Source organism: Orbicella franksi, chromosome 5 (genome assembly GCF_964199315.1).
Source record: "Orbicella franksi chromosome 5, jaOrbFran1.1, whole genome shotgun sequence".
Lineage (NCBI taxonomy): Eukaryota > Metazoa > Cnidaria > Anthozoa > Scleractinia > Merulinidae > Orbicella > Orbicella franksi.
In genome coordinates this window covers 31,634,901-31,653,294 of record NC_138149.1, presented here as the reverse complement: position 1 = coordinate 31,653,294, position 18,394 = coordinate 31,634,901, and the positions used below count along the sequence as shown (strand labels likewise).

Below are 18,394 nucleotides of genomic sequence, written 5' to 3'. Positions count from 1 at the left end.
CATGTACGGGAGAGTGTTGCCTCTACTAATGATCTTTAATGACAACCTATAGCTGTCTTTTACCGGTAATTTGCGGCTTAAGCAAACACGCGCTGGTCTTTAAGCTAGACTCGATGGCGCTAATGGGGGATCATTACCTATCTAAGCCAACACTGCGCATGCGTAATATCTCTTAAATAGCTATACCGCGTATAGCATCAGCAGTTTATTACACATTTTACGAATTAACTTGTTTTAATTACTCGTAAACTTCATCACAACACGGCAAACTTCATGGAAGGCGCGTCTGTTGTTAGAGGCAATTTCCTTTTCTCTTTCCAGCTTGTTCTAAATTCTCTCTGCTGGAAATGAGGCCTGCATTCTGCCTATATGCTTTTTAAACGTTGATCAGTGCTCAAAGGGTCGTAACGGGCTTTCGATTCTCATTCCCAAAAAACAGCGAAAGTTATACCACATTTATTTGCATGCTAGTGGAGACGCTATCCCTGGTTATTTACCACTTACCTGTAAATTACTCCTTCCTCACGAAGACATTTCCGTCAGAATGGACCTTTGCCATCTTAACAGATCATAAAAATTTCTGCCATAGTTTTAGGCTAGTTTTGGGCCAACTATTTATTTTGAGTCGTGAAGGAAAGGAAATGTGAACTTGGTTAATCAAAGTATTATTCTGTAAAGCACAAGACACAGATTTGAGTCCTTGATGCATTATCGAGCAAATTCTTAATACATTTCCGGACATGCTCGCCCTCTAACAATCTTTAGTAGGTTTTTAATTTGAAATCGGAAAATATTCCCTGTTAATAAATTTTATACGTTTTGTAATAATTCATTAAGCGGTGTTAAGATCTCAGTAAACTTTTGGTTTTGTCCTTGACATTAATTCTCCATCAAAAAAAGAAAAAAAATAATAATCCGAAGAAAGTGTCCCTCTTTCTTTTGACAAAATTTGCTTGAAAACAGTTTAACTTAACTCGTTTCGAGAGTGATCGCGCATAAAGGAACGAGACGTGTTGAGACATTTTAATTAATTTGAGTGATATGACATTTGTTGTTCCTTTCAAAGCCCGAATATTAGGCAGTGTCCACACTACGCCTGAGAAATTTGAAAACGCAGCTTTATTTCTTCGGTTAGGCCTACCGTGTACACTAATCCGTCACGAAAAAAGAGCTTTTCGAAAACGCTCTTCAAACCAGAGGAATTTGAAAATGTCGGCTCTCTGTATTTCGTGTGGACGAAAACATTTTGAAAACGGAGCTTTTTGAAAACGATGGGGTCACGATAATCATGTGATTTCCCTGACCAAGTTTTCCTCAAACACAGAATCCGAAATGAGCGGCGATTGTTGCGTTTTTTAATTCCTCCAGCTTACTGTGGACGGAAAACATTTGATGTGTTTTCAGAATGAAACCTCCGTTTGAAATTCCTCCGGCGTAGTGTGGACGGGCCTTAGACCAAGGCTCTTTGCTTCCCGTCCATGTTTCCTTCAAAAGGTAGCAAACTTTGGTACCATTGCAGCATTTATTCTTAGTCTATAGAGTAGTTGTTGTCTTTTCCCGTCCTTTGTCAACGATTGCAAGGTTCTAATAGACCTATGACGTTAATTAATTTATGCACGTTGTGATTGACATGAAGAGTTTTAATTGCTTTTGGTTTCTGCGCAGGTTTAGAAACACTGTACCTTTAGAAGGCTTCTAAGTTAGTGATCTTCGTAACGAAGCTCCCTTCTTCTTATTCCATCATTCTTCGTCACACTTCGAAGGGAGCTATGTAATCAATACTAAATCATGTTTTGCCTGATGTATGCAATACTGGTCAGTCCTAACCGAGACATAAAGGATCAATATGGCCATTGCTTTCAGTGGCTCATTTTGAACGTGGAAAATAACCAACATATCAGGGCAAATCTCGTAATTATAGTTTACTAAGGGAAGAAGTCAAGAAAAGGTAATAGCAAAACCGAAAAGGAAAAATGATTGCTTAAGAATGTGGAAGATTGACACGGATTAAAACCAGTTTGAAAAGTTCAGACTCGCGTTAGCCCCAATTTAAGGACCAAAGTTTTCCTTAATTTTCTATTTATGTCAGGTGATCAAATGAAAGAGATATTTTCCCAAAGGAAAACATGGCTCATTGTCATCAAGAGGTCTCTCTTCTTTGAATTTCTAAGCCCATAATTTCATCATATCCACGACCTCCAGCTTAATTTGTAACGTTTAAGAATGTATCGAAAAATAACATTGTCAAGGATAACTGAAAAAGTAAAGTTTTGCCAGTTTGTTTGCATCATTACATTGTACATTTTTTTTAATGTTTTTCTTTTGTTGTTTTAAATGATAAAATGAGCACTTCCACTCTGTGGAGCAGAAATAACTTTTATTGTCTAAACACTGATATTTTCGAACCTGTGAAGTTAACAGGGTCCAACAGCAACGTTGTTTTATCGACGGCTTTGGAAGCTTATCACCTTTTGGAGCCTGAGATCCATCTCGTTCACGTAACGTCGCGAACTTACAGACATCTCTTGATGTCGGAGAAACCCCTTTCATTCTTAAATTTACCGACCTTTGCAGAGCTGCTAGCCTAACTGCCAGAAAAGAAGTCTTAACCAAGCATGTCCATCTATAACAATTATCTTTACTGCCATAATGATTATAGCAATCCAACGACTGATTGTTGATTAATTCATATATGACCAACCGATCTGACCAACCAAGTTAAGGCACTGTTATACCAGACAATTAGTCTTGCAAACTTATCTCGCAAGTTTGTTGGGACGTTAGACAATTTGCACGAAGCGTTGTCTAGTGTTACACCCTGAAATGAACATGTCTCAAATGAACGATCTTGCTTCAGTGAGCATTGTCACACGTAGAACTAGATTCTATTTTGTGCAAGGCTTGCCGCGAAAAGTTACGAGGAATGTTCATGCTAAGGGTTGTTGATGACTAGACAGTTTTTCGTGCAACTCGTAAAGTGGCGATAAAATTGGCACAGTGAAGAAAAATTCCCGCATGCAACAAAGCCTTTAATGGCTGGAATATTCACAATGGAGAAATTTTACCATTACTGTTTACTCGAACATTTAAATGTATATGAAATTAACTAGAATGCCTTTTTCAATATAATTTCATTTTATTACATCCATAACTGAAAAACACCATTTGTTAGAAACCTTATAGGACTCGCTGTAGGAAAGTAATCAATTATATCATTTGTTGTTTTTTTTCTACTTATTTGCAAGTGACAGGAAATGCAGTATGTCTTAGATTTGGACCCCTTACATGTGATATCAACGCATGAGTCTTGCCAAGTGGTTTTCTACAAATTTCTCGTTTTACTGAAACCTTTCTTGGCCAAAAAAAGATATTTGTTCGGTGTCTACTCGCTGCTTTTCCAGACGTGCGAACAGTTTGCCTGTGTAGTTGGTGGCCGGTAGCTCGATCCTGTACTGGTGCTGGCCGATGGTACAGAGAACGGATGATAATGTGGGTCGCAGTGTAAGAAGTGAACTCCGTGTGGCCATAATGGGCCGTTGACAGGTGAATATGGCGACCAAGGCACATAATGAAGACCGTTATACAGATGACCCGAACTGAAATGTCCATCAGAGGGCAAGTGCCTCGTGGGACAAAATGCTTGGACAGGTTTCAGCCCTAGGGCCATGCGTCGCCTTTTGGATTTCATGCGCCGGTTTTGGAACCATATTTTGATGGTTGTCTCGGACAGGTTAAGAGTTGTCGCAAGCTCGCTTCGGCGAGTTCGAGACACGTAGTTTTCTCGTAGGAATTCTTTCTCTAGCCTACTCAGCTGCTCACGGGTAAACGCTGTCCTGTAGCGTCGAGTTCGAGTTGAGTCGTCGTGGCGTTGCACGTCTGTGAATCAGGAAGACAAGTTAGGAGTTTTAACAGGTGTCAATCAACAGAATAATAACGGAAGTGCTTTGTTATGTCAGTGTGGAGTTACAGGGTCGGGCTTGTTGCTTGGAAACACCTCTGACAAGTACAGTGAACTCAACCAACTTCCAAAGGTAGAATTTTGGGTGACATCAAAATGAATGGAAAAAGTTCTTTTTGGTTCGAACAAGATCTTTGCGCCTTTTTTTTTTTTTTGTCATTTTAAGCAAAGAGGAGAAAATCAGGTGTTTACAGTAAAGGTGTGTACGGTATTAATCGAAGTGAAATTGAATACGTTTTCTTTTTTTCTATTAGCATTAAGTACATTGTCATTGTATTAATGTCAGCTTTCACAAGAGAGACAACCAATGAATCGAACCATTTGACGCCAGCTTCTCAATTTATTGTTCACCTATTGTTCGGTTTAGAATCTTTTGTTGTCTTAAAACATCTAAAATATTGAACTATTCCCACCCAAAAAATCGAAGCTAGAAAGATTTTGGAACCACATTGGTTTTTATCGCCTATAGTGCAAAGCTCAATGCGTACATTCTTAGTTATACAGCGTAGCCAGCAACATCCGTCTCTTTGTGTCGTTAAGTTTTTGGCACAAGGATGGATGAGCCCCTCAAAAAAATCACCATGTATTAGTACCTTTCTGTTTTGAAAAAAGAACACCTTCTTGCCGCAATTAACGAATACATTTTAAAACTGTCGAAACAGTTCACACTCGACAGCCATCACGCCCTTTCCTGGTGTTAAAATAACACTATGTTTCTTGCGTGATAATTCAGATTGATTGCACAGAGTCGTTTGTAACTTATTTTAGGCATTCGCCTTCCTACAAATGGTCAAAACGACAGGAAGACAAATCGAGCAAGGTCCTGCTGGTATAGATCTTCCTAGCTACAGCTTAAAAACACAGTTCCTGTTTAATTGACAAATTTTGATTAGCGCGTGCATTTTAGTAAGTTGCGCAACCAAAAGAAAAGAAAATATCACCCTTTTATCCGAAACTAATTTGCAAAAATTGTTGAAATCTTAAAATTAATTTCTTGTTGAGGATAGCATGAAATGTTTGATCGACAGCCAACGCAATTTGTAATAAGGAAGTTTATTCGGTTTTTCAGCAAAGTGATTTTTTTATTTTTTCAGCATGTTTCCAAGTTCTTTTTAGATAAATACTTTTTTTGCTAACATTCATTCACAAAAACGTAAGGTCACTGTTAGAATTTCGGAGGAGATAAACATTAAAAACAGTTCACAGAAAACAAAAGAACAACACAACAACAAAACTCCGCGTAGTTTAAGTAACTGTACCTGCATGATGTTCTGTGTTCCGCTGAATGGCGAAGGCTCTTCCACTGGAAAGAGGAAGTTGGGAAGTTTGCGAGAATGCGCTTGTATGACCGGAGCCAACTCCTTCGAGGGCTAATGGTCGTGGTATACTTATCGTTGTGCTGAAGCTAGGCGAGGTCCTTGTGATCTCCTGCCCCGCTGAAGAGCACCTTGGCAGTGATATACACGCATGTGTCCCATCCATTCTGGGTTCGGCGAAGCCTTCCTTGGAAATGAGTGATTCTACGGAGAACGCAGATGTCTTTGCCCCTTGCATCGCGGTGTGCTGCCGTCTTGAGGTAAATGATTCCAAATGGGAGAGCGCTTCTGTCTTAAAAGATGCCCACATATGATCACGTGAATTTTACTGTTAAATTGTTTTGATGACGATTATCAATGGCCGGATTAAAATAATTAATTGGCGCGGGGAACGACCCCTGTGGGAGGAAATGATGCTTTACTTACATTAGATTTCTATACCCTTTCTTTCTGCAAGCAATCGTGGAGGATTTTTAGGATAAACAAAGCCATGATGTCGTTTATTTGCCAATCGCTAAATATGCGGCCTACGTAAAGTGCTCGGAAGTAATTCTACAAACATTTTTTTCCTCGGTGAAAAATTAGCATGTTAATAGGCGAGCAGAAAAGTAAAAATTTGTTGGCCCATTCTAGCCAATCCGCGCATTATGGGCCAAATTAATTTATAGGCTTGTCAGCAAAAATTAGCCCGTGACCCTAGTTTAAACTATTAATCAAGTCCATTTACGATTTTCTACAAGTGCGAAGTAAATCAATTTCTGCTTTCATAAGGAATACGAACAACAAAAAACTTCAAACATTTCGTGAAATGTCCCAATTAATCCTTTTTCAACTCGTTTGATTAACAGGTTACTTCAGATTAAGTAAATGTATTTTCTGGTCTCGATGATTTAAATCTATAGGCTTAGTTATTTTTCTAACTAAAGGTTTCTGGAATCTAAAGAAAAAAAGCGAATTATCCTCTTTTCTAGAGTTTTGCTAATTCAATTACTTCATTGAAACCCTTGTTTGGTAAGGGATTAAATTACCACGTAGATTGTACAAAATATGTTCTGTTCACAAAAAAAGGGTTTCGAGTTAATTAATAGGGTAAAAGATGAAGTTGCCAAGAGCCATTGCTGGGACTTTTTGGGTTTGGCAAATTTAGCAACAGATTTGAAACTAAACTGCTTTCTGCTTGTACAATGGCAACCCATTATCATGTTAGCACTAAAACATGTCACAAGAAGAAAACTTGGCTAATAGGTCGCCCTGAATTCTATCGCCAGCTGAACTTTGCTAAGCTCAATGGACGAGTTAAGTACGTGTTTCAGCAAGAGCTGATTCAAAATTACCAACTCGTTGTTCTAACACCTGTACCGATTGAATGAATGAGTGTAAACATTCTCTCTGTTATTAATCTCGCCATGCAAATAAAACATAGTGGTTAAGTCAACGCTATAGTTTTAAATGTCGCCCCTCGACAATCTTCTGACAAATAAACTGCATATATTAATAAACTTGCTAAATTATCTTCGCAGCAGTTTGAGGGGAGCGCGTCCTTTAATTTTTCTACCAAACGGGACATTTATATCTCACTATTTTGTATACATGCACCGTTTGTATTGAGGACATGAAGGCCTTGCTTTCGCAGTCTCTAAACACCGCCTTTTCTTTCCTGTTTTATGAGGGCGAAATGCCAAACCGTGAAACAGCCTTTAGGCATAATTAATGGTTTAGACTTCCGGGATGATGTTCAACCGATGTCATGATATAGAGTTTGACAACAGGAAAAACATAATTAACAATTTACTTTAAAGAAGCTATATTCTCATTCTCTGCTTGTTTTCTTTTCGCTGAATAAAGAGTTTAACCTTATTATATTATCATTATAAACAGAACAAAAATGCGATCAATTTTTTTTGTGTAAATAACACAGCATGTGGGGCAAAAATATTAAAACATTGCCCTTTTTCTCGCCGAAACTACATCGCATTCCTTGTCGATTCTCCTAGTTGGTCAAATTAAAAGCCTTCTTTACAACAAAAATATCGCGAGAGTGCTAAATTGATTATAAATGGGCCTTTTCCTTCATTGGGGGCGGCTGAACATAGAAATTCTGACCCAATAACTTTGTAAGAATTCCCAATAGTTTCAAAACACAGATGAGTTAAATAAATGTCGACAATTTTCTCGCACTGTTGGCGTTTTTCCGTTCGACAGAACGAAACGCGGCCATGTCAAAATTTCCATAAATTTTTAGCCAAACAATGTGCTTGCCCAAACGCAGTGCTGCATTAACAGTTGCTGTCGATTTTCTTCCCTAAAGTCGCCATTTTAAAACATTCGCGAAAGATTTCTCGAAGTGTAATGCTAAAGCCTTCTCGTTTCTTACCGAAAAGCTACGGCTGGAATGAAAGCTGCCACATGATATTTTAACACTTACTCACTAAATTTCGGTCACTTCCTACAACAACCTTAGCTTTGGGTTTTGTTCCCTCCAATCCTTCAAAACCATAGTTAATTGAACTCTCGGCAAAACTGGACAATATGAGCACTTTTTTTTGTATTCGAAAACTTCGGCAGAGAGACACGACCCGCGTAAAATTTCATTAAAGTTTCGAACAAAGCTCTCCGCAGCAAATCTTGATGTGGTTTTCTTCCCTGGGAAAAAGAACATCTGGAGGCGTAGAGGAGTAGAAAGGGGGTGTGGATTGCTCAGCTATAAAGAGACCGAGCCATAAACTACCATTTTCAGGTGTCCGCTATGTTCAACAGCAGAAAACCCGATAAATTTAAAATAATTCAAAACCTAATTGAAATAAAAAGACGGTCTAGAACCATAAACAAAATAACACCTAATTGGACGCGTTTTCTCACAGTGTGAGACACAGCGCCAACACATTATCTCAAGCGAAGTTTAACACTCTGGAGGTGTGAAATTGAGTATCATTTAATTCAAATTCAAACTGCTGGGAGAAATATTCACTTTTCAGCCTTTATTCAATCGACGTTAAACAGCGACCACCTTTATGTAATCGATAAAGAGAAGGCTGCAGTGGGCCCTTATGACAAGGCTGAAACAAAGGAGTCCCCGAAGGTTGTTTTGTTCTTAGGCAGAGCAAGTCACGCTTGGTTTCAAAGGAGGAGTAACTATAGGTTTTTAATAACTGACATTTTACACGTTATCTGATGAAAGCTGATTCTATTCATAGATTTTATCCATCAGTTGGAATTGTTTTCTCCATAAACCCCGCTATATAGCTAATCGAATTACCACGGGAATACGGTAAATAAAATACGCCTTGCATTCATTATACTCATGCAATGTCTCCTGTTTGAAACGAGCCAAACGAAAACTTTCTACCCCTTTCAGACCTATTTAGGAAGAACTTTTCGAATGGAACTTAAAGGAAAAAACTGCACATTTAAAAACGCCTCGCATTTCGATATAATTGGGCAGTCTTCAGACTTTTGCTGAGCAATAGGGCTCAACAGGATTACCGTCTGAATGTGGTTTCAAATTCTAATTCCCTAGACGTTATTTAAGGAACGTTTCAAGCACCTGCAAAACGTTGAGCGTAAAAAATAATGCAAAGAATTTGAGGTAGACGAAAGGCGACCACGGGCCACCGTTACAAATCTAAAACAAACATAAGAAGACAGTTTTCTTATCTGCTCCGCCGACAGGACAATCGTCCACCATTTTTGTGGTTTTGTTTTTGTGAGGTTTGGGTCTTTTCAACCCTGAGTTTTCAAGGAATGAAAACTGATCGTACGAGTTAATACAATATTATCTTCTGTTAAGTTTGGTGTAAGTATGGATTGAATCGTATTTCAACTGCAAATCAACGATTTATCTTCGGGTTTGCCTTGCCCTTGACGAATACCTTCGAGGTTTCTTTTTTCCCTGAATCATGTTCACGCGGAGTTTCCATAAGGAATTCCCCCGATTTACGATGGCACGGGTTTATTTGCTGTTGCTTTGCCATGTTATGAACACATCAGAATATTTGCCTTTAATTCAGATCCCATACTGTCTCGGATACTTGAGAAGTCGCCTTCAATTGGTCACATGAATTGTTTGCTAATAAAAGAGAATTAACACGAAAGGCAAGAGCCCCTAAATTGAATGAATATCAACAAAAGTTTAACCCTTGTTTTTTGTTTTAAGCTAGAAATGAAATTATTGACACTTAAATTGAAGGAATCTGGTTAGTTTGTTACAGACAGAACCAAGCATTTTCTTTAATAACCCAAAACGGTGTTGTGCCTGTAATATTTTGACGAGGGAATCGCCAAATACTGTTCACAATCGAAACTACCATTTGCATTTTATACTGAAAGACCAGAAATCGAAAAGAAGCTAGTATTGAGGCTATAGCTGTCGCTCCAGAAACAACCAACATTCACCAAACAGTCTGCCGGTCTGATAAATCCGAGATTTTCTCCTGCAACACGCCATTTTAAAAAGGGAACAAGATAACTTGGTATTTTACACCAATTCAGTGCCAAGAAAGCAATTACAACAATTAAAAATCAAGTATTTTTGCGGCTGGGTTAACGCTACTGTGTTAGGACGATGCATTTACTTAATTGAGTCACTTAAACGCAAAAATCTTTCTTAAAATGTCATAGATCTGAAAAAAAGACCCTTACTTACTGAAGGGATATTATTTTAGAGTTTGATTTATTTAACAGTGACACCGCACTAACGGTTCCGTGGGAACCTTGATGCAATTGTATATGGGGGGAAAATGTCCTACTTCACATGGTTAATACTTCTCAAATGTCAATCAGTAGAAGGATTAAAAGCTGAGGTTATCTTTTGTATTGTATTTATAGCAATATGATCATACAGAAAAAATATTTCTTTGGATGTTGCCAACAAACTAACAAGACCTATATGTGGACTCCGGGCCTCCTAGATGCAGTGTTCCTCGTTATCTGTACTGAGGTTTTGATTAAGAAGCAAAAAATAAAAACTTCTATTTTAGACGGCAGTGGCAAACAACTGTTATGACAATATGTTAGAATTACGCATTCTACGTTTCCTCTTGATATTCTAGTCTCTGACAGACTGTAAAAGGAAAGTCTTAAGGGGTTTTAGTCTTGGAAATGTAAAGCTTTTCAGTTAACATTTGTTGTTGCCTGAGCACTTGCTTCAAAGCAGATTTTCAAACAAACCTCCAGGCTGAAAGACTTGTTGAACTTTCCTTGAAAAAAATATAAATACTACAAACTTACTAACTTAAAGTTTGATTTCAAAAAAATCGTACCCTGTTTTCGCAAAACAGCTATGCTTTGCGGTTTTCTGAGCCCCAGAAAAACGTTTCGCCACGCTCATGATGGCTCATTTCTACTTCATTCGAAACGTTTATTTTTTTTGCAGAAAGAGTTGCGGCCAACATAATAACCGCTGAAAAAGCATCACCTTGCCTAAAATTTTTGCTTAATACCAGCCATACAGATCCAAAAATGAAAATTCTGTCACCTAACTCAGTGATGTACAGCTTTATGATGAGTACCATCGTAAAAAGATGCAGGACTCAGAATTCAGTAAATGTATTAAAAACTGCCATAAATTTTATGCTTTTTTTTTTTAGTCAGGAATAAAAAGCGTCCTTAACTTCAATTTTTGAGCCGGCTTTACTCGGAGTACTATCATGGAATGGTTCTTTTATTAAATGCGAGCAACAAGTGTTTTAGTCGATATTGATCGATTCATTGACTTTGATGAGAGATTTCTGTCGATGTGGCGAGTTTCCCACAATAAATCTTTTTTAAGAAACAATATTTAAATATTACGTTAAGATCGTTTGGGACTGAAAAAGAAAGAATTGAATAAACTGCATACCGTAAGTTCCCATCAATGTGCTTTAGTTGTGTAAAATCCAGTGAACACGGACTGACATTGCGTTCCAAATTCAACTCAACTAACACGACGTTTTCTCCACACTATCTGCAGGACAGCTCTTCAAACTCGTTTATAGAGACCAGCAACTGAGCTCTCAATAAAACCCATTATATTTATAAGAAAACATGATATACCAGCGACATCCTTGCATAGATTCCGAACACCTGAGGGTAGGGATTCTACAAAAAGATTCAAGTCATAACACGTCCCCTATGATGTATTATCGTCTAGTTTTATGATGGGAATTCTCAAGGTGTGGAATCAATCCTTGCTTAGTTTATTTACAAATATAATGTTGCTCTTATCTCTAGCTGTGACTCACAAATGTTTTCTTTGTCTACTTAACCTCATCGACTAGAAAATTGTCTATTTGATCGATCGTTTTTGTTAGATCAATTTAACAAGATATGAAAAAGAAAGACTCGAACTGCTCAAATCATTTAGTCAGCAAGTTATACTGAGTTTGTTTACTGGGATAGCGTGGAGAATCATACGTAAAGGTAAGTAAGAATCTCTCAATTTCTTGCACGAAGGGTGTCCAATTTGTACATCTCTGAGCTTTCGTAACACTGAAAAAAAGTTTAATAGTCATCCAAATTTTAATGATAAAGGTTACCTGGCGCTTTTAGAGGAATCTGAAAAACGCTGCACAAATTGTGCGAAAAGGTCAAACATATCATCTGTTTTAACTGCAATTTTTTCAGTATGGTCAATATCTCCAATTTGCTGTTAACTTGTAAACTTTTCACTGGATTGTAACAGAAAATTAGAGTTTCGTTTCTGGCTGAAAAACCACCCCAGAATTTTTTCAAAATACAGAAACAAGGTTTGGGAAACATCAAAGGTTCGCATCCGTAAGAATCAAAGATTTTGTTTGTTAAACTATGTACACAAATCCCCATGCAACTATAATTTTCGAGTAAAGAAATGATCCAAGCGGATCTTTCTGAAAGTATTATGGTCATTCGTGCTAAACGAAAAAAAAAAAAAAAAAATCAACTTTATTTCCGCGACAACCTGCAGTTTCTGAGAAATTCCAGTATTGTTCCTGCAACTTGAGATGCACTGTTAAACTGCTCTCTGCTCACTTATACAACCTTAAATTGAATCTATATTGGAGCGAGGCGTAAGATTGCCTAAAGAGCTTTTTTTGGTAATTTCCTCCTTGCTTGGTTAAGTGGTGGAACAAATGGAATTTCTAACGCAACCTTCTACCTTCAACAGACAAAAATTGTTCCAACTGTTCTTTTTCCTCGCTGAAATATGATATTTACCAGGTGAACTTTCATATGCAAAAAGCCCTATAGAAATTGAAGATTGATCAAAAAACGAAAATTCTTAAAATCCTCTTGCAGTCATTTTATAACCTTTAACTGGGGATAGGCCTGAAAGTATACGACAACCTTGCAAAATCTAAAATCTACATTCTTTCTCTCGGTATAATAATTCCAGTTTTAAAGGTTTTGTCATATATATTTATATTTTCAAGAATCTCTCTGGTGACTCTCTGTTGTCAAAGGTATGATACGTCAATGCACTACATCTGATCTGTCGTCTATACCACGTTCATTTTTTTTTCTAAAAAAGCCTTCTATACATCAAATTTTATTTGAACTGGAAGTAAATTGAGTGCTCTTAGGCTTTGCTATAGAATAAAACGCCGTCCTTCTGCAGACGAAATCTTGTGCGATTGCACTGTTTGATTTGATAAACATCCTCTCATTTTTGATGGAACTGATAGGTATCGTGATGTTCAAGGAGCCAACCAAGTACTCGGTTACACAAGAGAATGGTCTCTTGGCTCATGTTGCGAGATGGACAGTAGAACCTTATTATTTCTTGTGGAAACCGATATCGGCACCGGCCAGAACGAGGTTGTTTGGCGAATACTTTCTAAAAACCGGAATTAATTTATGTTACTAGATAGGCAAATGGAAACAATGTATAGTTAGGGCCTCATGCAACTGTTTCTTATTCCCGTGTTGCCGGCTATATTTCAATGTGCTATTGTGATAGCGCGCGACCTTGTGCCAATGAATATCATGTTACCTTTTGTCACACTACACTGAAAATATCAACAGCTCGGCATAAAAACAAAACGCCGTGAGTTCATTGTCGGAAAATTGTTCAGTAGATTGCTTGGAAACCTGTTGGGCCACACCAAAAAACCTGTGGAATTCGTCACGTACCTCTCAGAGATGACTTACCTTTAAGCAACTTCGTATCTCCTCAGATAAAAACCTTAAAGCAAGAGTTCTTCAGTGCACGTCAGATAACGCCCGTATGTCAACCGCTTTGGTCGAAATTGCTTTCAAGTGTCGCATATATATTCTCTGTTTGACCTCAACTAGTGCACAGCAGACAAGATATATTGGTCATACCGAGGGCGTGTTAAGGCGGTTTTTGGGTAAACAAAAAGTGCGTGGAGCAGCTTCAGTAGAGTTTGGCTATTAGTAGATTCAACCTCATTCACCTCAAACACAGAAACGGGCCATTAAACCGCACTGGAATAGGAAAGGCTTTGCTTTCAGCCTCTACCGATTTCAAACGCCTCCAACTTGTCAATAATTAAACGGTAATTTTGTTAAATGGCGTGTGATGTCCTAGTGTTCAGAGTTTATACGATGAGTTTTCTGAAGTTACATCCCTCAAACCACTGCTTTGTCGGAGCTTAAGCCACCTACATTATCCGGCCATAAAAGTAGGATGGTGTTACAGAAAGAAACTTTTTGCCAGGGAAACCCTTGGAAATTATCCTATTCAGAAGGTGTTCGCGCTGACTTTTTGCACAGATTTTTTCTTACATGTTGATCTGGGTGACCCGAAACAGTTTATCGAAGGACGTGAAATTCTTTAGTGACCGCATCATTATAGACAAAGGATAGCAAATGATGGAGTGTTATCACACTAAAAGAAACATACGAAATTTACTAAAAAAACAAATGTTTTCACTAAACATCAGTTGCACATTCGAGATCATCAAAGTCGAAAAAAACCCATCACCAAAAACACGAAAGGGGAAATTCTGGGAACTTACAAAAACTGAGTAATTACTTTAGATTGCAAGATTGGCATGCACTAGGATACGCCTATGTTATAATGATTAAAAAGTATTTATGGAAAAAATGGGAGCAGTGCTAAAACTGATGTACTTTTTGGACGAGAAAACGTGATGTTTTTCACTTGAATTTGAATAGGAAAGGAACTTTTTTTTCTGGTGATTTCATTTCCGTTCTCCGTTGAGTAGGAAGATCTCTATACGCGTGTATTTACACGTGCTCTTGTCTGTTATATAAGAGTTGTTATATAACCAGAACCAGAGATATACGTAGGAGAAAAACGTGTTTTTTTTTAAAGACTACTCCGAATTGCTTAAAACATTTCGAGGTGCTTTGCTTGGAAAAGCGGTTCTGAATTGACTATATGACACAATCTGAAACGAAAATTGACGAGTTCTCCAATAGCGAGGAAAACGCCATGTTTATTGCATCCACCATTCAGGCTTAAAGGGAGATTTAGTGATGACTAGACTGAGACAAAAGTCACGTCGACGTGACACGTGAATCAAATTCACGCGCAACTCTTGATTCTCCCACGCGCGGACCCGGAAGAACTTTAACGTTTCAACGTAAGGAATGAAAAAGCGAAGCAAAACAAAACAAAACAAACTAAAAGAAGGCAAAGCAAAAGGTACTGAGCGTCATTTCAAGAAGAACTCGAATTTAAGTGAGAAATGTCTATACAACTACATTATTTCAAACAAAACCGTCAGACTCAAATATATTCATTCATAATTGCGACTGGTTCTGTTCTTCGAAGAGGCGTATCTCGCAGGAGTAGTTTAAAAAAATAATTAATTTTCTTATCTAGAACTCGGAAAGTATATTTTTCCTTTTTGGGCATTAGAGAAAGTGAGAGATATCAAAAACAAATTTGGGTGGAAACGCCCACCCGCTTTCACAATTTGCTCTTCAACACGTGAATCAGTAATAATCGCGTGATGCACAGACTGTTTTTAATACGTTTAGTTCCATTCAACCTCATTCCCAGGCCTTTTAGGGGAAATTCCTGGAAGTGAGGTAGAAGGTGAGATGTGATTGGTCAAAGGTTGGAGGGCATATCTGGATGAGGTTTGACAGATTGCTGAAAATTGGTCAACATTTTAACTGTCAGCGGAGAAATAACGTTGTTGTTCTTGTTTTTTTTTTTCTTTTTAACCTGATAACGTCTGAGATCTAACCTGAAATCTACAAAGTTTAGTGATGTCTTAGAAATTGGCTGAAAGTCTGTGACTTACAGCCGAGAAATCGCCGAAAATTGAACTGATAATTGAGATTCCAGGACTTTCTTCCAGAGCCCTATCACGACTTCTTCACTGATAACCTAACTTTGAAGTATAAAAGAAAAGTTATTTACACCGCATGAATTTACACTTTATTTTTCGAACTCCCGATTTTTTTAAACTAATTTCTGTTTCTCTAGGTGATTCAGAAAAAAATTCGTGACTTTACTGTATTTTAAGATGTGACACCTGTTCTGGTTTTATTGCTTTCTGAGTAAATAGGAGTTTCGCTTAACAATGTGTTCTTCTTTCAACTGATGAGTTTATTGTGCGGTTAACAAAAAGTGGTCCAACCGGAGGTCTTTAACTCCAGGTTAGAGTTATTTTTTTAAATTCTTCTATCAAATAATTGAATAATTTCTGGCTTTGACTGCCATCACCGGAAAATCTTCAAGTCCTTACGTCGCTTAACGAGCGGAACGTATTAATTTTGTATCAAATTAAGTCCTTTGCTACGCCAACGACGTCGACATCTTAAGCATTCACGCTTAGATTCTTGTCAGCTAGACACGATCATCGTGTTTTAATTTTTATTTTCATGTAGACTTTCATCAACATAATAATAGTGCTACCAGTGGGGTGAGTAACTGGAGCGAAATGTGACCAAGTCCATCCAGTCGTTTGTCTTACATGTTTACTCGTAACTATCGTGTTTTGGCATAAGACAGTCTTTTGTCTCTAGATAAATTGATTTTTTTTATATTGATACATAACGACGCCCTCAGGGGACGAAATTATACAAGCAGTGAAATAGCTCACGTATTTTTCCAATGGCTTTTATTATCAGTCCTTCCGGGGGTTGCTACCGATGTTATATGACCCACCTTTGAGGGTGTCGTTTACTAGCTGTGTTAGTATCAATTGGGTTTCGTAGCTAGAATGTGTTTTTGCTACGACGCGTTGTTATAAAAAAAGTTAGAGTTTACAACCCTGAGAAATCCAGGCCAGGTTTGAGAATTAGTAAGAAACAACAAGGTCCGAGTTTTCTTTTTCTGTACAGTACTTGGTCGAAGACAAAATCCCAGAATGCATATCCCCTTCCCTTCCACCCACCCCCCGCCCCTTCCAACGCAGGTGCCGCCTCTACAGCAAACAAGATTCGTTTGATTTTGTGTTGTATAACAGAAAGTAAAAAAAAAACAACACATATATGAAGCCTTCCCAAAATACGAGGGTGTGGGCACTGGAAGTGAAGGGGGTGTAGGTACTCAACTGAAGAAGGTCTAGGCATGTTTAGTTATGGGCGTACAAACTCCGCCAATAAAAAAAAAAAAAAAAAAAAAGAATAAGTTCTTTTAGATTATATCCTGAGCAATATTTTCGTTCGAATGTGATACTAACATTGCCAAGAAAAAAAGTAAGAGTTAAGCTTTATTTTCCGTCTATCATTTTTTTTTTTTCTATTTTCAAACACTAACCAGGTGGTATAAGGTCTCACCGTGGATAGGTTCGCGAGTAGACCTACATTACATGTTCAGCTACCACACAGGTTCTTTCACAAACACATTTTGAAGGATGATTCGCTCACTCGAGACAGACTGTAATGATACATTTAGGAATATGACACCTGTGGTAATGTTCCTCAAAGTTTGCGACAGGAAGCTAAATCACGAACAAGTAGAGGAGTAAAGCTTTGTTTTTATATTAAATGGCTAAAAAAACTGTGATGTTGAAAAATGAAACGAGCTTGTAAACGATTGTGTCTCAAAGAATATAAATTATAGAACTGGACACGTAAATATTACGCCCCGCTATAGTCGTCTCATCCGAATTTTTCAGAATAAGCGCACTAGAATCATGATTCGCTTCCTTATGTTAAAGAATCAGAGCATAGCTGGAGTTTTTGTGATGCGAGAAAAAGCTGATTGTGCAGCAAAGATCAAATGTATAGATCACATCCAACAATATTTAGTACAATTCTCGTACCAAATTTAAGGGAGTGCCTCTATCATGAAACAGACCTGTGCATGGACTTAGGATCATATTCGTGACATGGGGAAAGATTCCTAGCTGTTTCGATCAGAGGTAAGAAACACGATATTTATATACTCGGGTATTTGAATAACGAGAAGACTGCGGAATGGGACGCTGGTCTGTTATAATAGATTACCATGAAGATGTTTTGCAGCCAGGTTGCTCGAAAGGTGCACCATTGCCTATTTTTATTCATATTCCTAACCGGTGGAGAGAGTCGCTGTGATAGTTAGGTGTCTTGCCCAAAACCTCAGCACGAGAGCATGTACTGGATTCGTTTTCAACATATATTGTAATTTCTTTCTAAAAACAATGCTATTCGCTTTCTCAGTTTAGTCATACACAACGATGAATTTTCTCAGTTACTCAACTTGTTGTTCTCAAGAGTTGTTTTTCTTGCATTGAACTACACACCAACACAATTTTGTTTTGATTTCCTTATCTTTGACCTGATAGCTAAGATAATTTAAAAGTGTTTTTGTTCGCAAATGTCCTATTTCTAACGTTTTTTCTAATTTAGCCGCTTTTAAATCCTAAGACATTGTGTTTTGGTCTATTTTGCTCAGTGGTTGGTGTCCTCGAGCTTATAGTGGGTTCTGAATAATCAGTAAATACAGTTGCATGAATAATCTTGTGCTATGCATGAACATAGTTAATAGAAGGGAATATGGTTACAGACCTCACAAACATCAAAGGAGCAAACCAAGATAGTCTGAGATTTATGTTAGAAGGTCCATGACCGTGTACAGTCTCTTGTGTTACCCTCGTACACTATGCATGAATTATGTATCTTAAATGTTTCTATTACTTAGTTCCACAGTCAGAAACAAAAAAGAATTATAATCGTGTTTTGTGCACGGCCAAGGCCAAAAAAAGTGAACAAAAAAATAAAACAAAGAACTCTGACG

The 18,394-nt window shown here is 37.8% G+C and overlaps 1 protein-coding gene across 1 annotated transcript; it reads right to left on the bottom strand.

Moving 5' to 3' along the window:
* Window positions 1–2,404: 2,404 nt before the first annotated feature.
* LOC145487172 (uncharacterized) lies at window positions 2,405–6,115 on the bottom strand. The gene is made up of 2 exons (XM_081465897.1): window positions 5,218–6,115; window positions 2,405–3,876 (listed from the first exon to the last, which is right to left on the bottom strand). The coding sequence occupies exons 1-2, from the start codon at window positions 5,582–5,584 to the stop codon at window positions 3,383–3,385; spliced, it is 861 nt and encodes a 286-aa protein (XP_081322023.1). The 5' UTR covers window positions 5,585–6,115; the 3' UTR covers window positions 2,405–3,382.
* Window positions 6,116–18,394: the final 12,279 nt, after the last annotated feature.

Excerpts from the sequence above, each read along its gene's own strand:
- LOC145487172 (XM_081465897.1), bottom strand. The coding sequence starts at position 5,584 with ATGTGGGCATCTTTTAAGACAGAAGCGCTCTCCCATTTGGAATCATTT. Across the intron at positions 3,877-5,217 it reads GAACACAGAACATCATGCAG|ACGTGCAACGCCACGACGAC; the intron begins GTACAGTTACTT and ends CCTGATTCACAG.